The 20,567-nt window shown below is 42.7% G+C and overlaps 1 protein-coding gene across 3 annotated transcripts in view; it reads left to right on the top strand.

Moving 5' to 3' along the window:
- The window catches only part of SYNE1 (spectrin repeat containing nuclear envelope protein 1), a 423,836-nt gene that overhangs the window by 390,554 nt on the left and 12,715 nt on the right, over window positions 1-20,567 (top strand). For 2 of the 3 annotated variants that reach the window (XM_090279990.1, XM_090279991.1), the window contains 12 exons: window positions 1,091-1,278; window positions 2,425-2,575; window positions 5,573-5,755; window positions 6,015-6,152; window positions 7,831-8,022; window positions 9,134-9,467; window positions 11,112-11,180; window positions 12,912-13,054; window positions 14,721-14,847; window positions 15,369-15,580; window positions 17,960-18,160; window positions 19,511-19,639. In XM_090279990.1, the coding sequence (XP_090136116.1) occupies window positions 1,091-1,278; window positions 2,425-2,575; window positions 5,573-5,755; window positions 6,015-6,152; window positions 7,831-8,022; window positions 9,134-9,467; window positions 11,112-11,180; window positions 12,912-13,054; window positions 14,721-14,847; window positions 15,369-15,580; window positions 17,960-18,160; window positions 19,511-19,639 (2,067 nt within the window). The remainder of the gene's footprint in view (window positions 1-1,090; window positions 1,279-2,424; window positions 2,576-5,572; window positions 5,756-6,014; window positions 6,153-7,830; window positions 8,023-9,133; window positions 9,468-11,111; window positions 11,181-12,911; window positions 13,055-14,720; window positions 14,848-15,368; window positions 15,581-17,959; window positions 18,161-19,510; window positions 19,640-20,567) is intronic. The other variant, XM_090279989.1, reaches the window with a different exon arrangement.

Genomic DNA, 20,567 nt, shown 5'->3' with positions numbered 1-20,567 from the left:
TTAGAACAAGAGAAAAGCTTAGCATATTCTACAGGTGTGTGAAAGAAAAGGAAAATATATTAAGGACCAAATAAATAGGTTAGGCAGAAAATGATAAGCTTCTCTTATAATGATGGACTATTTTGAGCAAATTGAGTTAAAAGCTAAAAAGAAAAAATGATATGTTTTCACTTACATTCTTTGCAGTCATATAAAGATTTTACATGGTAGCACTCTGGAGAAATTCAATGCCTTGTTTATCATTGTAATCTACTTCTACATTTAAAATTGCTCACTGAGCTCTGGCTAGGTTGCTCAGTTGGTTGGAACATCGTCCTGTACACGGGAAAGTCACAAGTTCAATTCCTGGTCAGGGCACATACCAAGGTTGAGCGTTCAATCCCCAGGCAGGGAGCCTATGAGAGGGAACTAGTCAATGTTTCTCTCACATGAATGTTTCTTTCTCCCTCCCCACTCTCCTTCCTCTCTTTCTAAAAATTAATGAAAATAAATGTCAGGAGAGGATGAAATACTTTTATATATAAAAGTAAAATAAAATAAAATTGCTTCCCGAGGAAGCTGCTAATGATAATGATGATGTCATCATACATTGTAGAGAACCTAGGTCTTTAAACTCAGGGTGCCTTTTAACAATGGTGGAATTAACTGTTTAAAACAATTGGCAGATCGTTAGAGATCAAACCCCAGTTCCTGAATGCCAGCTCTTAATGGGAACACATGTATTCCTTTGATCAATGGATTGGAACGGAAGTGATGTATCTGTGAAGTAGAGTCTGGGGCAAGATTCCTTTTTTTTTTAATGACTAAAGAAGCTTATTTTATGCTTAACTATAATCGATGTAGTCTGTTTCACTAGTTCAGTTTATGTTTTGCCATTGATTACACAGCTGAAAGATTTCTAGATTCATTTTCTCCTACTTTTGAGCTTGCCGTATTTTATGAATGAATTTGATGAAACCTGAAGCATTGAAGGAAATGAATATTTGTCAAGGTGTGGCCTAACCATTCCGTTTGTCAGTCAGCAGATACTGGGGCACTTTCTCCCACCTGTGCACAAGGGTTTCAGCAAAGCGTGTCTCGTTCCCTGCAGGAGCTTCAGAGAGACATAGAGAAACACAGCACAGGCGTGGCCTCCGTCCTCAACCTGTGTGAGGTCCTTCTGCACGACTGCGACGCGTGCGCCACAGACACCGAGTGTGATTCCATCCAGCAGGCGACGCGGAACCTGGACCGGCGATGGCGAAACATCTGTGCTATGTCCATGGAAAGGAGGCTCAAGTGAGCTGGGATATACATTCAAACCGCTGGGGAAGGGGAGGGACCGAAAAGAGAAAAGAAATGTACTCAGAGTAGCCATTTTTCCCTCTTTCCTTTCGGCTGCCATGTTCACAATAGCTCTGGTTTTCCAAACTTGTTGTCATCTACATTTAATGGGAAAAATAAGTATACGTAAAGGTAATATACAAATATGACAAGCCAAGTTATGCCTGACCTAACAGTTTAAATATAATTAAGAAAAATACGCCTTGGGTGAGTACGTATGTTATAGGATTGTCGGTTGAAAAATAACATCCTTCCCCTGGTCTGTGTGGCTCAGTTGATTGGAGGGTTGTTCCATAAACCAAAAGGTCATGGTTGGATTCCCGGTCAGGGCACATGCCTGGGTTCAGGGCTCAGTCCCGGGCTGGGGCACGTTCATGTACCAGAGGCAATTGATTGATGTTTCTCTGGCACATCTGTGTTTCTCGTCCTCTCTCTTCCTTCCCTCCCTTCTCTCTAAAATCAATAGGCATGTCCTTGGGTTTGGATTTTAAAAAAAGGAAAAAAGAAAATAACATTCTCTTGTTAAAAATTAAGTAATAAAGCAAAAAGCTTATCTTTAAGCCCTTTGAAATTCAAGGCAGTAAAATACAGTGATATGTTAGAAAATTATCATAATGATTTAAAGCACATAATCTTTTCCCTCTCTGGAGAACTCTTGAAAGCTTAATATTTGTCTTGCTGTCATAGATTGATTTTGATGAGGGTGAGTTTGATGTTGGACTTAAATGGATTTTCAAACCTTGTCTTGTTTCAACGAAACCTTGGCATGTGTGTGTGCCCTGCACGTACGGTGTAGCACTTCTAAATTAGGAAAGTTCCCATTATGTGCCTCTAATCATCAATTTGATTCATTCCAAATCCAGAGTGCAGGATGTGTGTTAAAAAAAAAAGAAGAAGAGAAAAGAAAAAAAAAAAAAAAAACAGCTGTTTGATTTCATCTCCAACAGTTGTCTCTTTTTCGCTCCCGTCAAATTTGGCTCAGGGCACAGTTATCGGCTGGCACGACAGTTGCTTGTTTGGGCATTCTTAATCCCCTGGCAGGGTGCTGGAGCACAAACCGTCTCAAACAATCCCATTCTGTCCTTTCATTTTCCGTCTCAGAATTGAAGAGACATGGCAATTGTGGCAGAAGTTTCTGGATGACTATGCGCGTTTTGAAGATTGGCTCAAGATTTCTGAAAAGATAGCCGCCTTCCCCAGCTCTTCTGTGGTGCTCTATACAGTTGCCAAGGAAGAACTAAAGAAATTCGAGGTGATGTATCATTCCAAATCTTTAATCCTTAATTTGCTGTGAGGGAAGCCAGCTGGTAGTTGGTGTCCCAAGACATAAACTGTTCACCCACACATTTTTTGTTCAGACAGCTGGGGGATGATTTGTAGTCATTTTTATTATTACCTCACAAGTAGGCAGAGACGTGGGAGAGGAGGTTTTTATTTTAAGATTATCGTGAATAGCAAATTCAGTGCAAAATAAAAGTAATGAAGAGGAATTCTATTAGAAAACAAGAATCATGATCCCCTCCAAAGATCTTGGCATTCTTTGTATTTCACAATTCTTCACAATCAACCATTTAAGAATAAAATATGGGCTTTTCTCCCTGGCTGTGTGGATCAGGCGGTTGGAGTGTTGTTCCATGCACCGAAGAGTTGCTGGTTTGATTCCCAGTCAGAGTACATGCCTGGGTTGCGGGTTTGATCCCAGCCAAGGCACACAAGGAGGCAGCCAATCTATGTTCTCTCTCGTATCCGCGTTTCTCTCGCCCCCTTACTTCTCTCAACCCCCTGACCTCTCTCCCCTTTCCTCTCTCAAAATCAATGGAAACATGTCCTCAGGTGAGGATTTAAAAACATAATACATAATACATTATTTGATGGTTTTCCATACTATAAAAGTCTAGCTCCCAAATATATATTTTCATTTGTTTTTACCTAATGAGAGCGTAGATATGTATTTTTAAAATCAGTAATAAGATAGAGTTGGCTCCAGATTGAATAAAACACCTTGATTGTGAGCCATTTCTAATTCTAAATGAAGAGCAGTGCCATTCTTGAATCACGAAGACTTTTCAATTCCGTAGAGACAGAAATAGCCTCAGGCTGACCATACAGAGACAGGAATCATTCAATAATGGCTTCCTGTTCCTGGCCTGTTTGTGCGCTCCTGAGCCTGCTCTGTCACCGTGCTGTGACAAACCTCGACTTCTCGGCTGCCTCTCATTTTCACAGGGGACCTGACGTCGCATGAAGCTGACCATGTTTTAATGTGAAGCTTCCTTCCCCGTCGTTCCCCACTGGCAGGCCGGCGTGTGTACGCACACTTACAGCAAACGGTTCTGAGGCGTGTCTTGCGCAGATCATTGTCGGTTACCAATTCTGCCCCAGGCTCCCCAAGATGTTTACAAATAAGAATGAAAATCAGCCCATATCCAGCTGCATCCATTTTTTACCTAACGACATTTATTGAGGTCTGTGATCATAAATATGAAGTTTGGTAGTGATTCTAGCGAGGTTTAAAATCGAAGAGTCAGGGATGGGCAGCTATATGAACCTATAAAAATGTTTAAGTACTATGTGAAATAACTAAGTGTTCTCCTGACATCTGAATTTGGATTTTTATGTAACTATACCACTGAATTCCAGAAAGAAAATACAAAAGGGTTTTCCTATCTAAAAATTTTCTCCTTAGAAAACTTCTAGGAAAAAGCCACAATAGCTTTGCAGCAAATGGCAGGTCATCCCGTGTGAACCAGTGCTAGGAAAGTGTTCCTTATTGCATCTTAGTATGTGCAGCTCTAGAAAGGTTAAAACCTTCTATAATTAGCTTATACTACAAAGCAGATTATATAAGATCCTTTTTGATGCTATTTTAGACTCTCAGATTCCATGGCAAAAGGTAGTCATATCATTAGCGCCTGCAATGAATGATTTTATCATTTATCTTGTAGTTAATTTTCTGATGAGACAAAAATAAATCACAAAAACAAAATTCTGTTTGAGGACAGCCTTAGCCTGTTCATTGGCATGAATATTTATGACAGATCTGGGGGTGCTGGGGTACCCACACGCGATGCCTGCCATCACTCCAGTGGGAAAACATATTCTGTGACTTCCATTAATGGCAAAAACTGGATTTCTTTTTTACCACTTCCACCTCTCGGGCAAAAATTTAGTTTTACAGAGAAGAGGATTTGATTTACTAGGATGAAGGCTCTACAAGCAGTTCTCAGAAGGAAGCCCATTTCAGAGGCAGAAATGTAGCAGCATATGAACAGTGTGTTGAACCAAAGGATACCCAACTGGAGGATTTAGATGAGCACAGGCCAAATCATTATACAATTTTCTCTCGACGGCCAAGATGAAAATCATCATAAGACACACACATGAGTCTGGAAAAAGAAAAACTTTCATTCCATTTTGGCCAAATGATTCTTAGGCTAGGTCTATACTAGACTGCAGAGAGAAAGAAGAGCATTTTACCTTCAGAAACTCTAAACTGTGTGTACGGGAGCCTCACAAGGGAACAGACACTACCATGTAAGGTGCTGGATCAGCTCTAAAATGTGTCATGAAAACTGAGTCATTCATGGGCACAACAAATAAAAGACACAGAGCGTAGTCCAAACTCTTTTCTATGGACGGTACTTGTAGTTTACTGAACTGCTTTTCTTAAAAGTGCATGATAGTTTGCCCTTAAGAAACCCTCTGTAAGAGGTCGTTTTAATTTTTTTTTAATGGATACCAGAATTGAGGCAGTTTCTGGATTTTTAGGAAAAAAATAATTTGTTTTACAAATAAAGAGAGAGTTCTTTTGCAGATATCTTTTCTCAGTATCGACATTGGGAATTTTGAACATTTCAAACTCATTTCAGCGTACATAAATACTTTTGTAATGTTTTTTTAATGGGAAATTCTTTTCCTGGCTGTTAATTATCTTAAAAGCTATATTTTACATGTATATGTGTGAATTCTATATGTATAAGTGTATATTCTATAAGTATGTGTATTCGTTTATATATATATATATATATATATATATATATATAAGTATTTACCATTCTGTTATATAAGCCACCCTGATTACATTACTTACCTTTAACAGAGAGAGCTATATGCTTATTAGAGATTGTCATTTGCCTATCTGTGACAGTGTGACTTCCCTTGCCCCCTGACATTGCAGTCTGAAGCCCAGACACCCCTGCTGAGAGTCTTTATGGGTCTCCCTTATTGACACACTTCTCTGCGGTCTTAGGCTTTCCAGCGACAGGTGCATGAGACCCTGACCCAGCTGGAACTAATCAACAAGCAGTACCGCCGCCTCGCCCGCGAAAACCGCACCGATTCCGGCTGTCGCTTAAAGCAGATGGTCCACGAAGGCAACCAGAGATGGGACAACCTGCAGAAGCGCGTCACCTCCATCCTGCGCAGACTCAAGGTCTTCACGGTGCCTCCCCTGTGACTTAGAGACCCGGAGGGCAGGACTGGGCCGTTGGACTCAATGTTAAGACACAAGCGCAGTGACTTTGTTAGGACAGGGAGGGCAAGAACGGGATCCAGGGCTCATTTATATGGTGAAGGATGGCAGGGTTCTCGTGGCTCGTTGAGAAAACGACTTTCCAGAAGATCCTTGGAAGTGGTGGTCCCTTCTCAGTATGTAGGCTTTTTAATTTTTATTCTTTTCTTTTCACGCCCAGCATTTCATTGGCCAGCGTGAGGAGTTTGAGACCGCACGGGACAGCATTCTGGTGTGGCTGACTGAGATGGATTTGCAGCTCACAAATATCGAGCATTTTTCCGAGTGTGACGTCCAAGCTAAAATAAAGCAACTCAAGGTAATAGATCAGTGATTCTTCACATTATCAGTGCCTGAAGAGGAAGGGATCTGTAGATCTTTTGGTGAAGAAGAAAATAATTAACTTTTTTTAGTTGTTTTTTTTTTTTTAATTTATTAAAGTGACATTGGTTAATAAGATGATAGAGGTCTCAGTATACATTTTCTGTGATACCTAATCTCCATATTGCATCGTGTGCCTACCACCCAAAGTCAAGTCATCTTCCATCACCATGTATTGAACATCTCATTCCCTTTTCTCTCTACTCTCCCCCAACCCCCTCCCTCTGTTAACTGCCATACTGTGGTCTGTGTCTATGAGTTTTTGTCTCGTTTGTTTGTTACTTCCAGTTTTATATCCCACATAGAAGTAAAATCATATGGTGCTTGACTTTTTCTGTCTGATTTCACTTAGCATGATATTCTCAAGGTCCATCCTTGTTGTCACAAATGGTAGTATTTCCTGTTTTTTATGGCTGAGTAGTACTCCGTCGTATTTATGTACCACATATCTTTATCCAGTCCTTTGTCAAAGGACTTCAGTTGTTCCAAATTATACACTTCAGTATACAATTCAATCACTGTGGCTAGTTAAAATTATAAATAGAAGAGACGTATAGTACATTAGATGGAAGGATTCTCTACATGGAAGTGTATTTAACAATTTGAATGATTTCCAAGGCACCTTATGAAATTTCTTTCCAAGATCATTAAACAGATTTAAAAAATACATAATCGTGATGCCCATAACCTTACATAATTATAATAAAATAAAGAAGTTACCTTTAATCATGTGTTATCAGGATGAAAAAAATCATGAAATAGTTAACCCTGTAGTCTGTCCAACCCCCGTCTCCATTCCTCCCACCCTGACTCTCCCGAGTTGTTTTACTGGCAAATCAATATTTAAAACCTTTGGCAGGAAATTTTCTCCAAGTGGTAGTCAAGATTTTCTTTATTTTTGTGGACTCTGACAGAACCATAGAACTTACTCCTGCCCTCTTGTCTCCCCTGCAGTCTTTTCATTATTGGACAGTTTTGACTGTTTCAGGGTTTATTCTTGTGAATTTAAATGCATTCCCTGAAACTTGTCCCAAGTAGCTTAGCTTGTTTGAACCCTGTACAATGAGTCTAAATGATCCCCTAGTATTCCTTATTTTCCCAATCATTTTAATCTCTCCCGCTTATATCCTGAAACAATAAAAATCATCTGAGAAGAATTTGTAAAATTGTCATTTGCTTGGTTTCTCTTCGCCACGTACGATGTACGATCAAGAAATCTAAAATTAAAATATTCAGTGTATTTCCCTAAAGTGCTATGTTTATTTCAGTAGCACTGTGATGATTGCAATTGATTCTCATCAGGGGTAACCAGTGCTATCAGCTTTATAATGAGTTTGAATGTTTTTTTCCTGTGATTTTCTGCTCACACTGTCCACCATAGAAGATTCTATTAGTCAGAGGCACCTTTGCTGCTCGTGAAATTCTAGCGATTCCATTTGCAACTTGTGTTCTAGTTTAAATTTTTTATGCTTTACTTTATAAAGTAATAGCCTCTCGGCTTGTCAGTTGTATACAGTAAATTCAATATCCCCTACATAGTTTTCCTACAGAGGTATTTTCTAATGATTTCATGTCAATGTGAGCAGTAAAAATCACGTGAGACGTGTGTTCCCCAGGCCTTCCAGCAGGAAATCTCACTGAACCACAGCAAGATCGAGCAGATCATTGCCCAAGGAGAACAGCTGATCGAGAAGAGCGAGCCGCTGGATGCAGCCCTCATCGAGGAGGAGCTGGATGAGCTCCGGCGCTATTGCCAGGAGGTCTTCGGGCGCGTGGAAAGATACCACAAGAAACTGATCCGCCTGCCTGTAAGTAACATCGTTTCTTCCTTTGTCATTCAACCTAAAGAGGATTCATTATGTGAGCTTAGGTAGCCATGTGGCTCCGAGCCCAGACGCTGGATACAGAACGCCTGGGTTCCCGTCCCAGCTGACGGGCATTGGCTCTGTAACGCCGCGGCAAATTATTCCACGTACCTTGCCTCAGTTTTCTCAACTGTCAAACTGGTTTAATAACAGCACCTGCCTCATAGAAAGGATTGTTTGGTGCATGAAATGAAGATAGGTAGATAGACAGCTTAGAAAAGTACTTGGAACATATCTTCCATGGAAGATCAGCTTCTAGAAGAAACAAGGAGATGGAAGTGAGCAGTCTAAATAGTAACTCAATCGATGAGGTTGTTCTGTTGACTTTTTTTCTTTTCTAGTTCCCTAATTGTTTCCATAATGTTGAGATGTTACTATTAGAATATTTGGAGGACTCTGTGCTAAAATGTATTTTGTATCTGGGATATAAGTTTAAAAAAGGCCAGCTAAGATCGTATTAGTCATATGCTTCTGTTCCTTATGTGTGCGATTGTGTACATGCTGTGTTGCAAGCACAGTGCTAGGTTGCTTTTATTTCCATTACCTTATTTATCGTACACCAGTTCTTTGAAGTTGGTTTTAATATTTTTCCATTTTAGCGGTGATGAAACTAAAGCTTTGTTATATTAATTTATAAGATGCTTTTAAAAGCAATCACAAGATTCTTTTGTTGTTGTTCTGGGGTACCCATTTCTTTTGTTGTTTTCTCTCCCTCCTAGAATTATATTTATTGCAAACTTCTTTTTTTTAATTTTATGTACTTTATTGTTATTCTATTACAGTTGTCCCGATTTTTCCCCCTTTGCCCTCCTCTGCGCAGCCTTCCCCCCATTCCCACAGTCAGTCCCCACCCTGTTGTTCATGTCCCTGGGTCATCACAAGATTCTTATTGGCTTGATGACAGGATGTGTAGAATTGTCCCCTCGGCGGTAGGACTGTGACCAGATAAGCCTGCACTCTGCGCTTTGGTGAGAGGCAGAGCAGGCAGTGGTAAGGGCCCATCGGACCGTGTCTGACTGCTGCAGTAATGGAGTTGGCTTGACTGCATTTCCAGCTGCCAGACGACGAGCATGACCTCTCTGACCGGGAGCTGCAGCTGGATGACTCCGCAGCTCTCTCGGACCTCCGCTGGCACGACGCCTCTGGGGACAGCGCACTGTCCCCCCAGCCTTCCTCCAACCACTCCCTCTCCCTCGCCCAGCCCCTGCGGAGCGAGCGGTCAGGACGGGACACCCCGGCCAGTGTGGACTCCATCCCCCTGGAGTGGGACCATGACTATGACCTCAGTCGTGACCTGGAGTCTGCTGTGTCCAGAACTCTGACCTCTGAGGATGAGGAGGGTCCGGAAGACAAAGATTTCTACCACAGGGGCGCTGTTGGCTTATCAGGTAGGAAAGAGTTCTTCCTATATGCCAGTGTGAAAGAAAACAGAAGGGAGTGGATATTGTACTGGGAATATGTAAGCTCAGCAGAATCATCATCTTCCTTCTACCATTAAGGGAAATGGTACATAAGGGAACATTGGATATTCATACAGTTATGAAATATGGAAGGTGGCATGGCCATTGATTTATCCCTTATATACTTAAGGCCTTACTATGTGACCAGTGCTCTGCTAAGTACTGGGAACACACAGTTCCTTTTCTTACACTCAAGACATGTTTCGCACTAGGATAGCAACATGCATGGAAAGGTGCAGAGCACAGCCATGGGGCAGCTAACCCTCAGCTTTGAGGAACAGCTGTGGGGAAGGGACTCTTGAGCTGAGACCTGAAGGATGAGTAGGAATTGTCAGGTAGATGCAGCAATGTCCAGAGGAAGAAAGGAGAGGACACCTGTCCCAGCTTCAGGAGTGGCCACGACACTTTTGGTCACCTGAGGTTTGTCCAGAATGACAAGGCTGTAGATTGGGAAGCACAGGGTGGACAATGAGGAGGCCGAAAGGCAAGCCAGGACCTGGTCCATAAAGCAGCCTGTTCACGTGGAAAGGAGTTTGGCTTTTATCCTTAAGGTAACGGGAGCCACAGCGAGGCTCTAAGGAGGAAGGCGATGGGGTCAGACGCACGTTTGCAAAGAATCTGTCCACATGCGATCTCATGCGATATGGCGGGGAGTGCACTGGGAGGAAAAGATGGACAATGGAAATATTTTATAACCCAGGGCAGAGATGGGATGGTGGCCCGAACTGAAGAAGCAGCATGGAAGTAGCGAGAAGGAAAGAGACGTGATAGATCATTAAGTCCCCTCCATAACTGAGGATTGATGGGATTGGGATTGAGGCGACTCTCTGGCTTGGGCATCTTGGTGAAAGATGTGATTTCTCTGATTCTGTTTTGCCTTTACAGTCCAGTCTGATAGTTAGGCATTTGCCACCTAAAGCAGCCACCAGCCACGATGTGACTGTGAAACACTGAAATCTGACTGCAGTTGACATTTGCTGTGTCAGATGCATTACAGGAGCCCATGAATTTTAAAGACTTACACAAAGAAAGTACCTTCAACACTAGTATGTTGATCACGTATCATTTGGATGTATTGGTTTAGTAAAATAACGTATTGAAGTTATGTTCACGTATTTCTCATTACTTTTTTAACGTGGCTTTTAGAGCCTTTGAAACGACATGTGGCTCACGTTACATGACTGGCCTCTTTCGGCGCTGCTTTCAAACCGGACTGTCTGGATGGAAATTTCAGTTTTGCCTCCTTAGCAGCTGTTGGAACTTGGATAAGTCAGTTTCTCTGGACGTCGGGTTTCTCCTCACTAAAATGGGAATGATGCATCCATGCCCCCAGTAGGACAAAGTAGTGCCTGACACAGTGCCTGGCTCATAAAACAGTCTTTGGGGGTGTGAGCCCTCCTTACGATTCACTCCAGGGAAACCGCTGAGTGCGCTTACACCCCTGCGTGCTCGGGAGCTGCCTGTCTGCAGTGACTAACGTCCTTCGTTGCCCTAGGCAGGTTGCTTTCCTGCCACAGGGGTATCTGTGTTTCCAGAACTTACCTGTCAGCTCAGCCTGTGCTCTCTTTGCAGATGTAGTGATCCCCGTGGGTCCTGAGGCCTATGTAAGACCCACAGAAAGTACCATCAGGAATAGCTCTGGTAGGCGCTCCCAGCCGGAGCCAGCCTCCCCTCCCTCCTCTGTCACCAGCCCCCTCTGCACCAGCTCCTGTCCCTCTCACGGCTCCGTGGTGGCGGCACAAGCATGTCAAGGCTGAACCTTCTTCTCTTATTACTGCATCAGGGAAACAGGAAAACAAAACAATACCAGACAGCATTTGGTTGATCAGCACCAAAAGTGAGATTTGAATAGCCAAGCGCAGTGAAATAACTTCTCAGCTTGTTAGGTAGAGACCTGTGATGTCCGTTAACAGCGAAACCCTAGGCTTCAGCGTTTGTGCCCTAATGCCCCATCTGATTGTAGCAGCTCTGGCTTCAGGACTTCGATGGGTCCCGCCCCCAGCTCACCCCCCGCCTGCCCCCGCCTCTGGCTGGAGAGTCACAGCTCAGGGCTCTTGTCCAAATCCACTAGCCTGCATGTGTGACCTCAGGCCTGCTGCTCGCCCTCCTCATCTCAGGGGTCACATGTTAGATAAGGAGTGAGACCAGGTGTTCAGCTCTCTGTAAATTGTATTTAATACATCTTAACCACATATCAAATCATTTGAAATGAAAAATATGTTCCATGGTGGTATCTTAAGACCTAGATTTTCCTTTGAGGACACAGTGATTCCTGAAACAAGAAAAATTAAAGTAAAAGCAAACCAGTTTTGCTCAACGTTGCTCAGGGTCAGTAATTCGGAGGGGGTTCAGGGGTAGGGTTTGAACACAGTGATGTGACATTGAATCACCAGGTTACTGGTTTCCACTTGGGTGTTGAAGAAAATCAAAAGAACAGAAAGCAAAGTGCCATTAATGAAATGATAACTGCCTGGGTGATGCACAGTGAGAGGCCTCTTCCAGGTGTATTTAGAAGACTTTTTTTTTTTAATAAGAAAAATTCATAAGGCTCACTAACATGCGTTCTGCTTTCACCCTGTGCTAGCTTCACTCTGATAGTCTATGTATGTGTTCAAGTCAAAGACTGCAGTACATACATACATACGCACACACACACTCACGCGCGCACGTGCATACCCGCATGCATGAAAATAATTTTGCTAGAAGGTGTTACATCTCTGAAGGGAGGAGCCAGGAGTTCTGGGTTATGAATAAGAACAAGCCTAAAGGGAAATGCTATTAATAAGACCTTAGCTTTCTCCTGGTTTTGATTCAAGTTTTAAGCAAAAGCGAGTCCTTGCTAGTTTGGTGTTTCCATGCCTATCTATCTTAAGCTAGTCTTTTCTTGGTTAAGTTGAAGGCACACCTTAAGTGAATGGCACGGCCACCTGGCACATAAGAGGCACTATCTTGTACTGAGATGTAGAAAGAAAAACTTGCTTTATAAATGATTGCAGAGGGAGCAGGAGAAGTAGCTGCCTCGTAGTTATTGGGGAGCAGAAGACAACACCTGAGGTTTTTGGAAAGGCCTTCCGCAGTTCACAACATGTAGATTTTTCAGGGGATCAGCTGTCACAAGGAGGAGACACAGGGGTGGTTAGGACCCACTGCAGAGCGCTTTTGCAATATCCAGTCGGCTAGGAGTAAAACGTCAAGCACATTCATTGGTCTAGTCACTCAAATCTCTAAGCAACCAGTGCCTTAGTACCAAAGTTGCTTTATAATTACCCACATACATGCTCTCTCTATACAACTTTCACTGAAATAACGTCTTAAACTTCTTAAATATCCAGCTTGCATTGCTTCTTAAAAGTCTTATGGTTGACACTACAGGGGACCCCAGTGCCTTAGCATCACACATCCGACAACTGGACAAAGCTCTGGATGACAGCCGCTTTCAGATGCAGCAAACTGAAGATCTCATCCGCAGCAAAACACCCACAGGACCGGAGCTAGACACCAACTACCAAGGCTATGTGAGTATCCTGACCTCCAGGATCCGGACAGGTACCTGGAAATCACAGTTGTGTGACAAAGAACAATTTGTCTGGGGCACGAGGGCTTTATGAGCTCACTAAACACCACGCTGCCCTTGAACTCATGGGTGTGGATGTGCAAAACAAAGCCCTGTTAGCAGGTTACCTTGTGAGTCAAACCGGAGCGCGTTCAGGTCCACTCACCTGCTGTATGACCAGCCTGTTCTTTTACACAGAGAACTTAGTGAGATCCATTTATCTGAATGCAACAGAATGCTCTGGCTCCCGAAAGTGATTAGGCATTTTTCCAAATTCAGCTAATAATTTTTGGACCATGCTTATCCTTGGAGCAGCAGATTTTAGCTAGTAAATTTCTAACATGGAAATTTTTTTTTTGCTCTTTTCCTTTGTTTATTGACTCACTGAATGGCCTTGGGAATGTTTTTATCCTCTGTTTTTAGTATACTTGTTCTGCAGAAAACAACTCTAACAAGAGGAATTGGTGGAAGAGATGGCAAGCGATCATGAATATCGCTGCTCCTTTTTTTTTGAAGCTCTTAGGAAAGTATACAATGACTTTATTTGCTCTGCTCAAGTTACTGACCAAATTAATTTTTCGCAGAGAACTGCCTATTTTCCGACACATATTTAAGCAAGAGAATCTGAAAATCTCTTCCATGCCTCACATCTTCTTTTCCCACCCCCAAAAATTTCCTAGTGAAAAGCAAGAAACAGTAAGTTCCTGAAGCCTAATAACAACTCATACATACTGTTTTTTGAAACCAGAGAAGAGAACCATTCTAGTTATGTATGCTGATCTTCATATCCTCATGATTACAAAAAATGGGATCAATCATGGGTTTACTTCCTGTCCAAATCTGACCTATTATACCAACTTCTGTTATAGTGAAACCTCTTTTTTTTCCCCCAAAAAAATATAGTATAGTTTCCTGAGGACCGTGCTGACATCACAGAGATTATACTCAACCTCAGTCAAAAGATATCAGAGCCACTTAATAGTATGCGATTTGCTAAAGGCTTTGAAAGATGGCTACGGTCAGCATACAGGAGTGCCTTGGGATGATTTGTTCTTTTAATCTTTGAATACTGGAATACTATGCATACTAAACGTGGAGTTGGAAGCTTCTCCTTTGATGTTAGAATTTATTCCCTTAATACCTATTAAACAGTGCTTAATTCTCCTGAAACAGCTGGTTTTAATATTGCTGTTTTGATTTTAAGTATTTAAATTATTTAATGCAAAAAGTGTGCCTTTGAGATTTGTGGTAATATTGTCGTTCCCCCTTTTCAGTTGAAGAAAGAGGGAGCCACTTGCCAACAGTTTTGTAATGTAATACCAGCTAAGAGCTCTGAGTTGAAATCCAAGCTGTCCCTATTCATAAACGTCAAAGAAAATTTGAGAACTTCTCATGCAAAACCATGCATGCAAATTATCTTCAAGGCACTGCTTTATGGATGTATGAAGGTGTCACATGTTTAAGAAGCATGGATTTGAACTTGACCTTATGTTGGCAGAGTGGCGCAGGGAAGTAAAACACAGCCACTGTCCTTTCTGAGGAGCCCCAAAGCTGTATTCCCCGGAAACTCTGGCCTGGGAGGGACTGTGAAAATTTGGTGATGGGCCCTGTTTTCTGTGTCTGAACAGATGAAGCTGCTGGCTGAGTGCAGTGGCAGCATAGACACGGTGAGGAGGCTGGAGCACAGGCTGAAGGAGGAAGAGGAGAGCTTTCCTGGCTTCGTTAACCTGAACAGTACCGAGACCCAGACCGCAGGTGCGTGGGTGCTGCTCAGTCCCAGAGAGAGTGAAACGGACGATGCGGAAGTACTTCCTCGCACTCATGTGTTGCTGACATCATTCCACGCTTCTCTGTCCTCAGAACTTTGTGTTCCAGTGGTCTCCTGTGACAGAAAAGGGCAGTGTCCCATCTATGGTCTCTCACGTCACTGGTTGGGCATTTTGTGTGTACGCTGTCAGAGTTCTGTGGCAGAAAGAAATCAAAAATTGAACGTTACCTTCATGCACGCTGCTGCTCATTCCTCCGTACAGGGCTTTACAGTGTTAGATATCAGGCAGCTCGCTTTGTGTACTCCATCAGCATTACTATTAAAGATGCAGATAGGAAGAACACAGTCACGACTTGTTTACAGATGACAGCAACAGAAATGCCCAGTGGAATGAGTTTTCTTTCTGTTGCTCTTGAAAGTTAGCCACCAGCGCCTGTTTAAAGCACTTTCTAAACATGGTACGTGGGGGAGAATGCCTTGTGATGGTGTGTATGTCATGTCTTGCCAGGTGTGATCGACCGATGGGAGCTCATCCAGGCGCAGGCCCTGAGCAAGGAGCTGCGGATGAAGCAGAACCTCCAGAAGTGGCAGCAGTTCGACTCCGACCTGAACAGCATCTGGACCTGGCTGGGTGTGACGGAGGAGGAGCTGGAGCAGCTGCGGTGCCTGGAGCTCAGCACAGACATCCAGTCCATCGAGCTCCAAATCAAAAAGCTCAAGGTAAGCTGCCCTGGGCCTTGCCCACGGCGGCCAGATGGGAAGCTGCCACTGGAGGGCCTGGGCAGGTGGAACCATGAGCTCTAGCTGTGCTGCTGGGACGCAGTGGCAGGGGGACTCTCAGCAGAAGGGCACGCGTGCTCTCCTACCTCCCCTCACCCAAGCCGTCCCTATTCAGAGCCTCCAGAGAAGGTTTGGAAGGGCAGAAAGACAGACCACGTCGGAGAAGTAGCCTGCAAGGAGATAATCGTGTATGATTTAATGAACTGGTATTTTTAAAGGATCGATTAAAATCTTATGAATCATCCAGGTATCCCTAGGACCTATTTTACCTCTGCTAAGGAAAATCAAGATATTACCAGGTCCCTACAAGTCTCTATCTGGAGCTTGAGATAAATCCTCTCTAAAACTTTATCCGTGTGAGTTTGTGGGGACCTAATGAAATCAGTTGACATTCTGGATTCTGCAGAACTTCTGAAAGAGCCTACACTACTGGCAGAAGTAATTTTCCATGTAATGAATAAAACAAGTCAAAACTGTGGAGTAATTGTGATGAACCACCTGATCTTTCCTGTATGCATGGAGTACGTAAGATAGAAATCCTCCTTAGCCCAGCTACTGAAATGTGTTGATACGTGCAGATTTTTGTGCTGTGGATTAAGAGTTCAGTTTCTTTTTTTTTTTTTCTTTGAGAGCTCCATTTCTTTTTAATAGCTCTTTTGATTCTGTCTTTTTGTTTGGAGAACACCAAGGTGTGCTATTCCTCAGAATGCACCGCCTCAGACTCCAGGCTCAAAGGCTTATTAAGCGCCCTGCTTTTGTGCCTGTCTGTACTCAGCAGATACTGTTTATCTGGGGGTGATGTTTTCGTGGCTGGCTTTGGTGGTGGTTGTGTTTTACATTTTCAAACAGAGAAATGAGCTTCCACACCAGCCTCATCAATTTCAGGATGAAGTGTCAGATGAGAGATGCAGTTTCCACTGTCTGGATTATAAAATGCATTTTTCTCCAGAGTACTTAAATCCCTTTAGTATCTCTCTGGAAAAAAATGGAAGGCGGTGTTGCATGAAAACCAAATTCCTAATAAAGGTAATAAAGCAAATGTTGGCCAGAGCCTGAGACCTAAGCGAGATCAGGGTGGAGAAGTGAGGCCATGACAGTCGGCCTGTGAGCCAAAAAAAAAAAAGGCCAAACTTCCCTGCACCCCGTCCCCAGAATCCTATCTGTTTTCTGAGGCTAAGTCTGTGGAATAACCAGATATATTTCCACAACCTCTCTTGATCTTATACCCTCTCTGTGGTTGAATCTGTATTCGGTATGTTAAGAATCTATTGAAAATGGAAAATTAAGACAAACTGGAAACATCAGAGAAACATGAGGAAGTACAAGAAACCATAGCCTGGGTAGATGGGATTTGCAGGATCACTCACCCGAGCTTGATATGGGGGTGTTTGAGCAGCACCCAGCTATTCAATCATTAGAACATAATCATGTGCTCGGGTTCCTGGAATTGAGTTCTAGATTTTTAGGAAATGCACAAAGTAAAACATCAGTCGTCTTTTGTGCGAGTGTGTTTCTCTACTCAAACTAAACTGGTTAGCTAAGGAAATACCCAGTCCATTCTCTTAAGCATCATGAGACGGTGACCTCTGACACAGGCGTGTCCTCAGCCCATGGGCCACTCTCTGTGCCCGAGGAGTCAGAGCAGCTGGAGGCCAGGGGCCCAGGAATCTGCCTTTTTACCAAGCTTCCCATTTTATTCTTTGAGTAGCACTAGTCTATTGAAATGGGATTCTTACACTAGAACCAAAAGTACATTTCCTGCTGCTCAGAGCTATTGGAACCTGATTTTTTTTGTTGTTGTTAAAATCCCATGCTGGGGGTTGAGTTACTCATACTTCTTATTTCAGGGTCATGGTTGCTTCCTGCAAAGTTCCTCTCAATTTTATTTATGTATTCTCTCCTCCACCACTGTTTCTTAATCCTCCTTCCTCAAACCCACGGAACCATTTGAAATATCTAATGAGTGTTCTTTGTTCCCGTGTATCCATGAAAAAGGTAGATTTGTATGCACGCACATGCATTTGAAATTACAAAAATGCTGTTGCCTTGTGCATATCCTTCTGCTTCTGACTCTTTCACTCTGCATTGCATTTTATAGAGATCAATTGGTGTTGTCAGGTGTACATCTAAACCATGGCCTGTAGCCGCAGCGTGGCTCTCTGCGGTGTGAGCTCACTGTACCTTATCTAGCCATCCTATGAAGGCCAGTTAACCGTAGAGCTTTTTACCGGGGTGAAGCATTTCCAAAGGTCTCAGACTGTTTTTTAGATTTTTTTGTCACTGTTTTCCTTGTGTGATGGTTCTCTTATCTCTTCCCAGGAGCTCCAGAAGGCCGTGGACCACCGCAAAGCCATCATCCTCTCCATCAACCTGTGCAGCTCCGAGTTCACCCGCACTGGCAGTGAGGAGAGCCAGGCTCTGCAGGAGCGCTTGTCCCAGATGAACGCACGCTGGGACCGGGTGTGCTCCCTGCTGGATGGGTGGCGGGGTCTGCTCCAGGACGCCCTGATGCAGTGTCAGGTTCGTGGGACCCAGGGCAGGCGATGCTCCAGAGTCAAGCATTTCCCATGTAGCTGGGTCTGTGACTTGTTTCATCAAGGCTCCTAGAGGCGCCCAATTTGCTCCCTAAAGTTAATATCTGGTGAGATAACTTGGTGCCCAAACTTTTCCTTTTACTGGAAAATTTGTACATGTGAACAGGAGTTTAAAGCAGCTAAAACTGTCCCCCCTCTTCCATCTTCTGTCCAGCTAACGAGAGACTATTTCCACAAGTTTACCTCAGCCCCACCATTCCTTCTTTTGCACACTCATTCATTCATTCATTCATTCATTCACCAGATATGTACTGAGCACATAGGAAGACAGTTTTGAACATCAACGCGAGCATTACTAATATTCATTCATACCACATTGGCTGAGTATCCACTGCCTGGCAGATACTGCACGAAGCAGTCAGCATACAGTGCAGCTTCTACTTTTCTGGGGGAAAAAAAGACAATAAAAATGCAATTGAATGGTTAACCGAGATCCTTACAGATATTGATAAGAGTAATTGAGAAAAGCCACTTTGGGAGGGTGGTCAGGGAAGTTCCAAGGATCTCTGAGCTGACCTTACAAGGACGTTTCCATAAAGAAGATAGAACAAATGGAAAGGGCTTTGTGTCTTTAAGGGCAGAAAAGAGGCCAGTGTGATCAGAATGCAGTCAGAGAGGCAGGGAGCGATAACAAAGTTCGGGGTGGTTGTCAGGGAAGAGATCATGCAGGGCCTTGCAGGGCCTGGCCAGGAGTTTGGACTGCATCCTAAGCGTGAGGGGAAGCCCTTTCAGGATGTGAATGAAGCCTCCTTTCCAGGTGGATGTGCCCCAAGAGCGCCTAATCCTTGAAAACAGGTACTCAAGCTGTTGTTTCAACCTTGCACCCACTCCCAAGACAGTGCCGCCCACACTGGAGATCTTCAGGAACTTTACGCTGAATGAATGAGTGAACAAACGAGTAGATGAAAGACATGTGGGTTTGGATTGAGGCCTCAAAAAGCGAAAAGATCTGAATTCAGGGAGAAGAGAGGGGTGCAGAGTTGCTTCTTTCCGAACTATGGAATAGCCCTAGAAATTTCTCTAGTGTTTTGTATTTCGGACCAATTTTCCTTATGTCTAAATTTTCCCCCAAGTAATAAATTAGATGCTTCTGGTAAGACTGTGAACTCGGATCATTACCACAGTGCGAGTACCTTCCTCAGAAAGGGGTTGTGTCTAAGACCTTGAAGTCAGTGTCTCTTTGCCAATGGTAGCAGTGGTAAGGAATGGAAATTGAAGCTGTGAGGGAAAGAAACATCTATTATTCAAGATGATTCTATGTTCTGTTTTTTCCTAGGATTTTCATGAAATGAGTCATGCTTTGCTTCTCATGTTGGAGAATATTGACAGGAGGAAAAATGAAATTGTCCCTATCGATTCTCACCTCGATGCAGAGATACTTCAGGACCATCACAAACAGCTTATGGTGAGATGCATGAACTCAGGCAGCCTCTGGTTATTTTTAGCAGCTATCTATTTCATTTATAGGAAAGGAATGTAGGCGGTACTAGTTTTTACTTTTGTAAAAGGTATAGTCTCTAAGTTAATTTTACTTAACTTCCTAGGTTTTCCAATATCTGCCAAGTAAACATTCATAGAAGATGACATCGGCTCATTTTAGAATCTGATTCTAAAGTCATTGCTCAATTGTAGAAATCGTAGATGTTTTCATCTTTATTAACTTTTTTTAATGAAAGCAAGTCTTTGGCGAATTACACTTATGTTTAATTTAAACTATATTTGTTATATCTATGCCCCAAAAGTATATCACGTGGTTTATAATAAAAGGACATTACAAGTATTAAAACAGACAGCACTAAGTCTTAGAGCAATTAAGTGTACCAAATTCAGCAGTAACCTTGACACCAAGTTTTCTGGAAGTTAAGACAAAAAGGAACTGTGATAAGTTCAGTTATTCTCATTATCTGACAAAAAAGAAAGCATAGCAGTTCTCAAGGAGCAAGACACATTTTCTAGCCCTAAATTCAAGAGGAAACTTGCAGAAGTTCTGGGTAGATTCTTAGACAAAGAACTTTGGACAATATAATGTATAATACACTAAGTGATTTTCTAGAGAATAAACCAGCTTATTTGTGTTCCATTAGGTGAAAATGGTTTGAATTTTGTAGTTTTCATTTTTTTAATGTTATTTTTTAACATTTAACACTCACTAACCTAACCAACAGAATTGGAAGCTTTTAGTTCAGTACCATAAAGGTCTTAGAACCCAAGAAGAAATATAAGGTTGGTGCAAAAATAATGTCCGATTTCAAGGTCTATTTTAAAAATGAAAAAGCCCATGATTATGAAAATATTTATTCATTAATATAACCTCCTTTGCTTTCTAGAACCTC

Source organism: Furipterus horrens, unplaced genomic scaffold, assembly GCF_987537825.1.
Source record: "Furipterus horrens unplaced genomic scaffold, mFurHor1.1.pri manual_scaffold_6, whole genome shotgun sequence".
Classification (NCBI taxonomy): domain Eukaryota; kingdom Metazoa; phylum Chordata; class Mammalia; order Chiroptera; family Furipteridae; genus Furipterus; species Furipterus horrens.
This window is presented reverse-complemented; position numbering and strand designations above follow the sequence as displayed.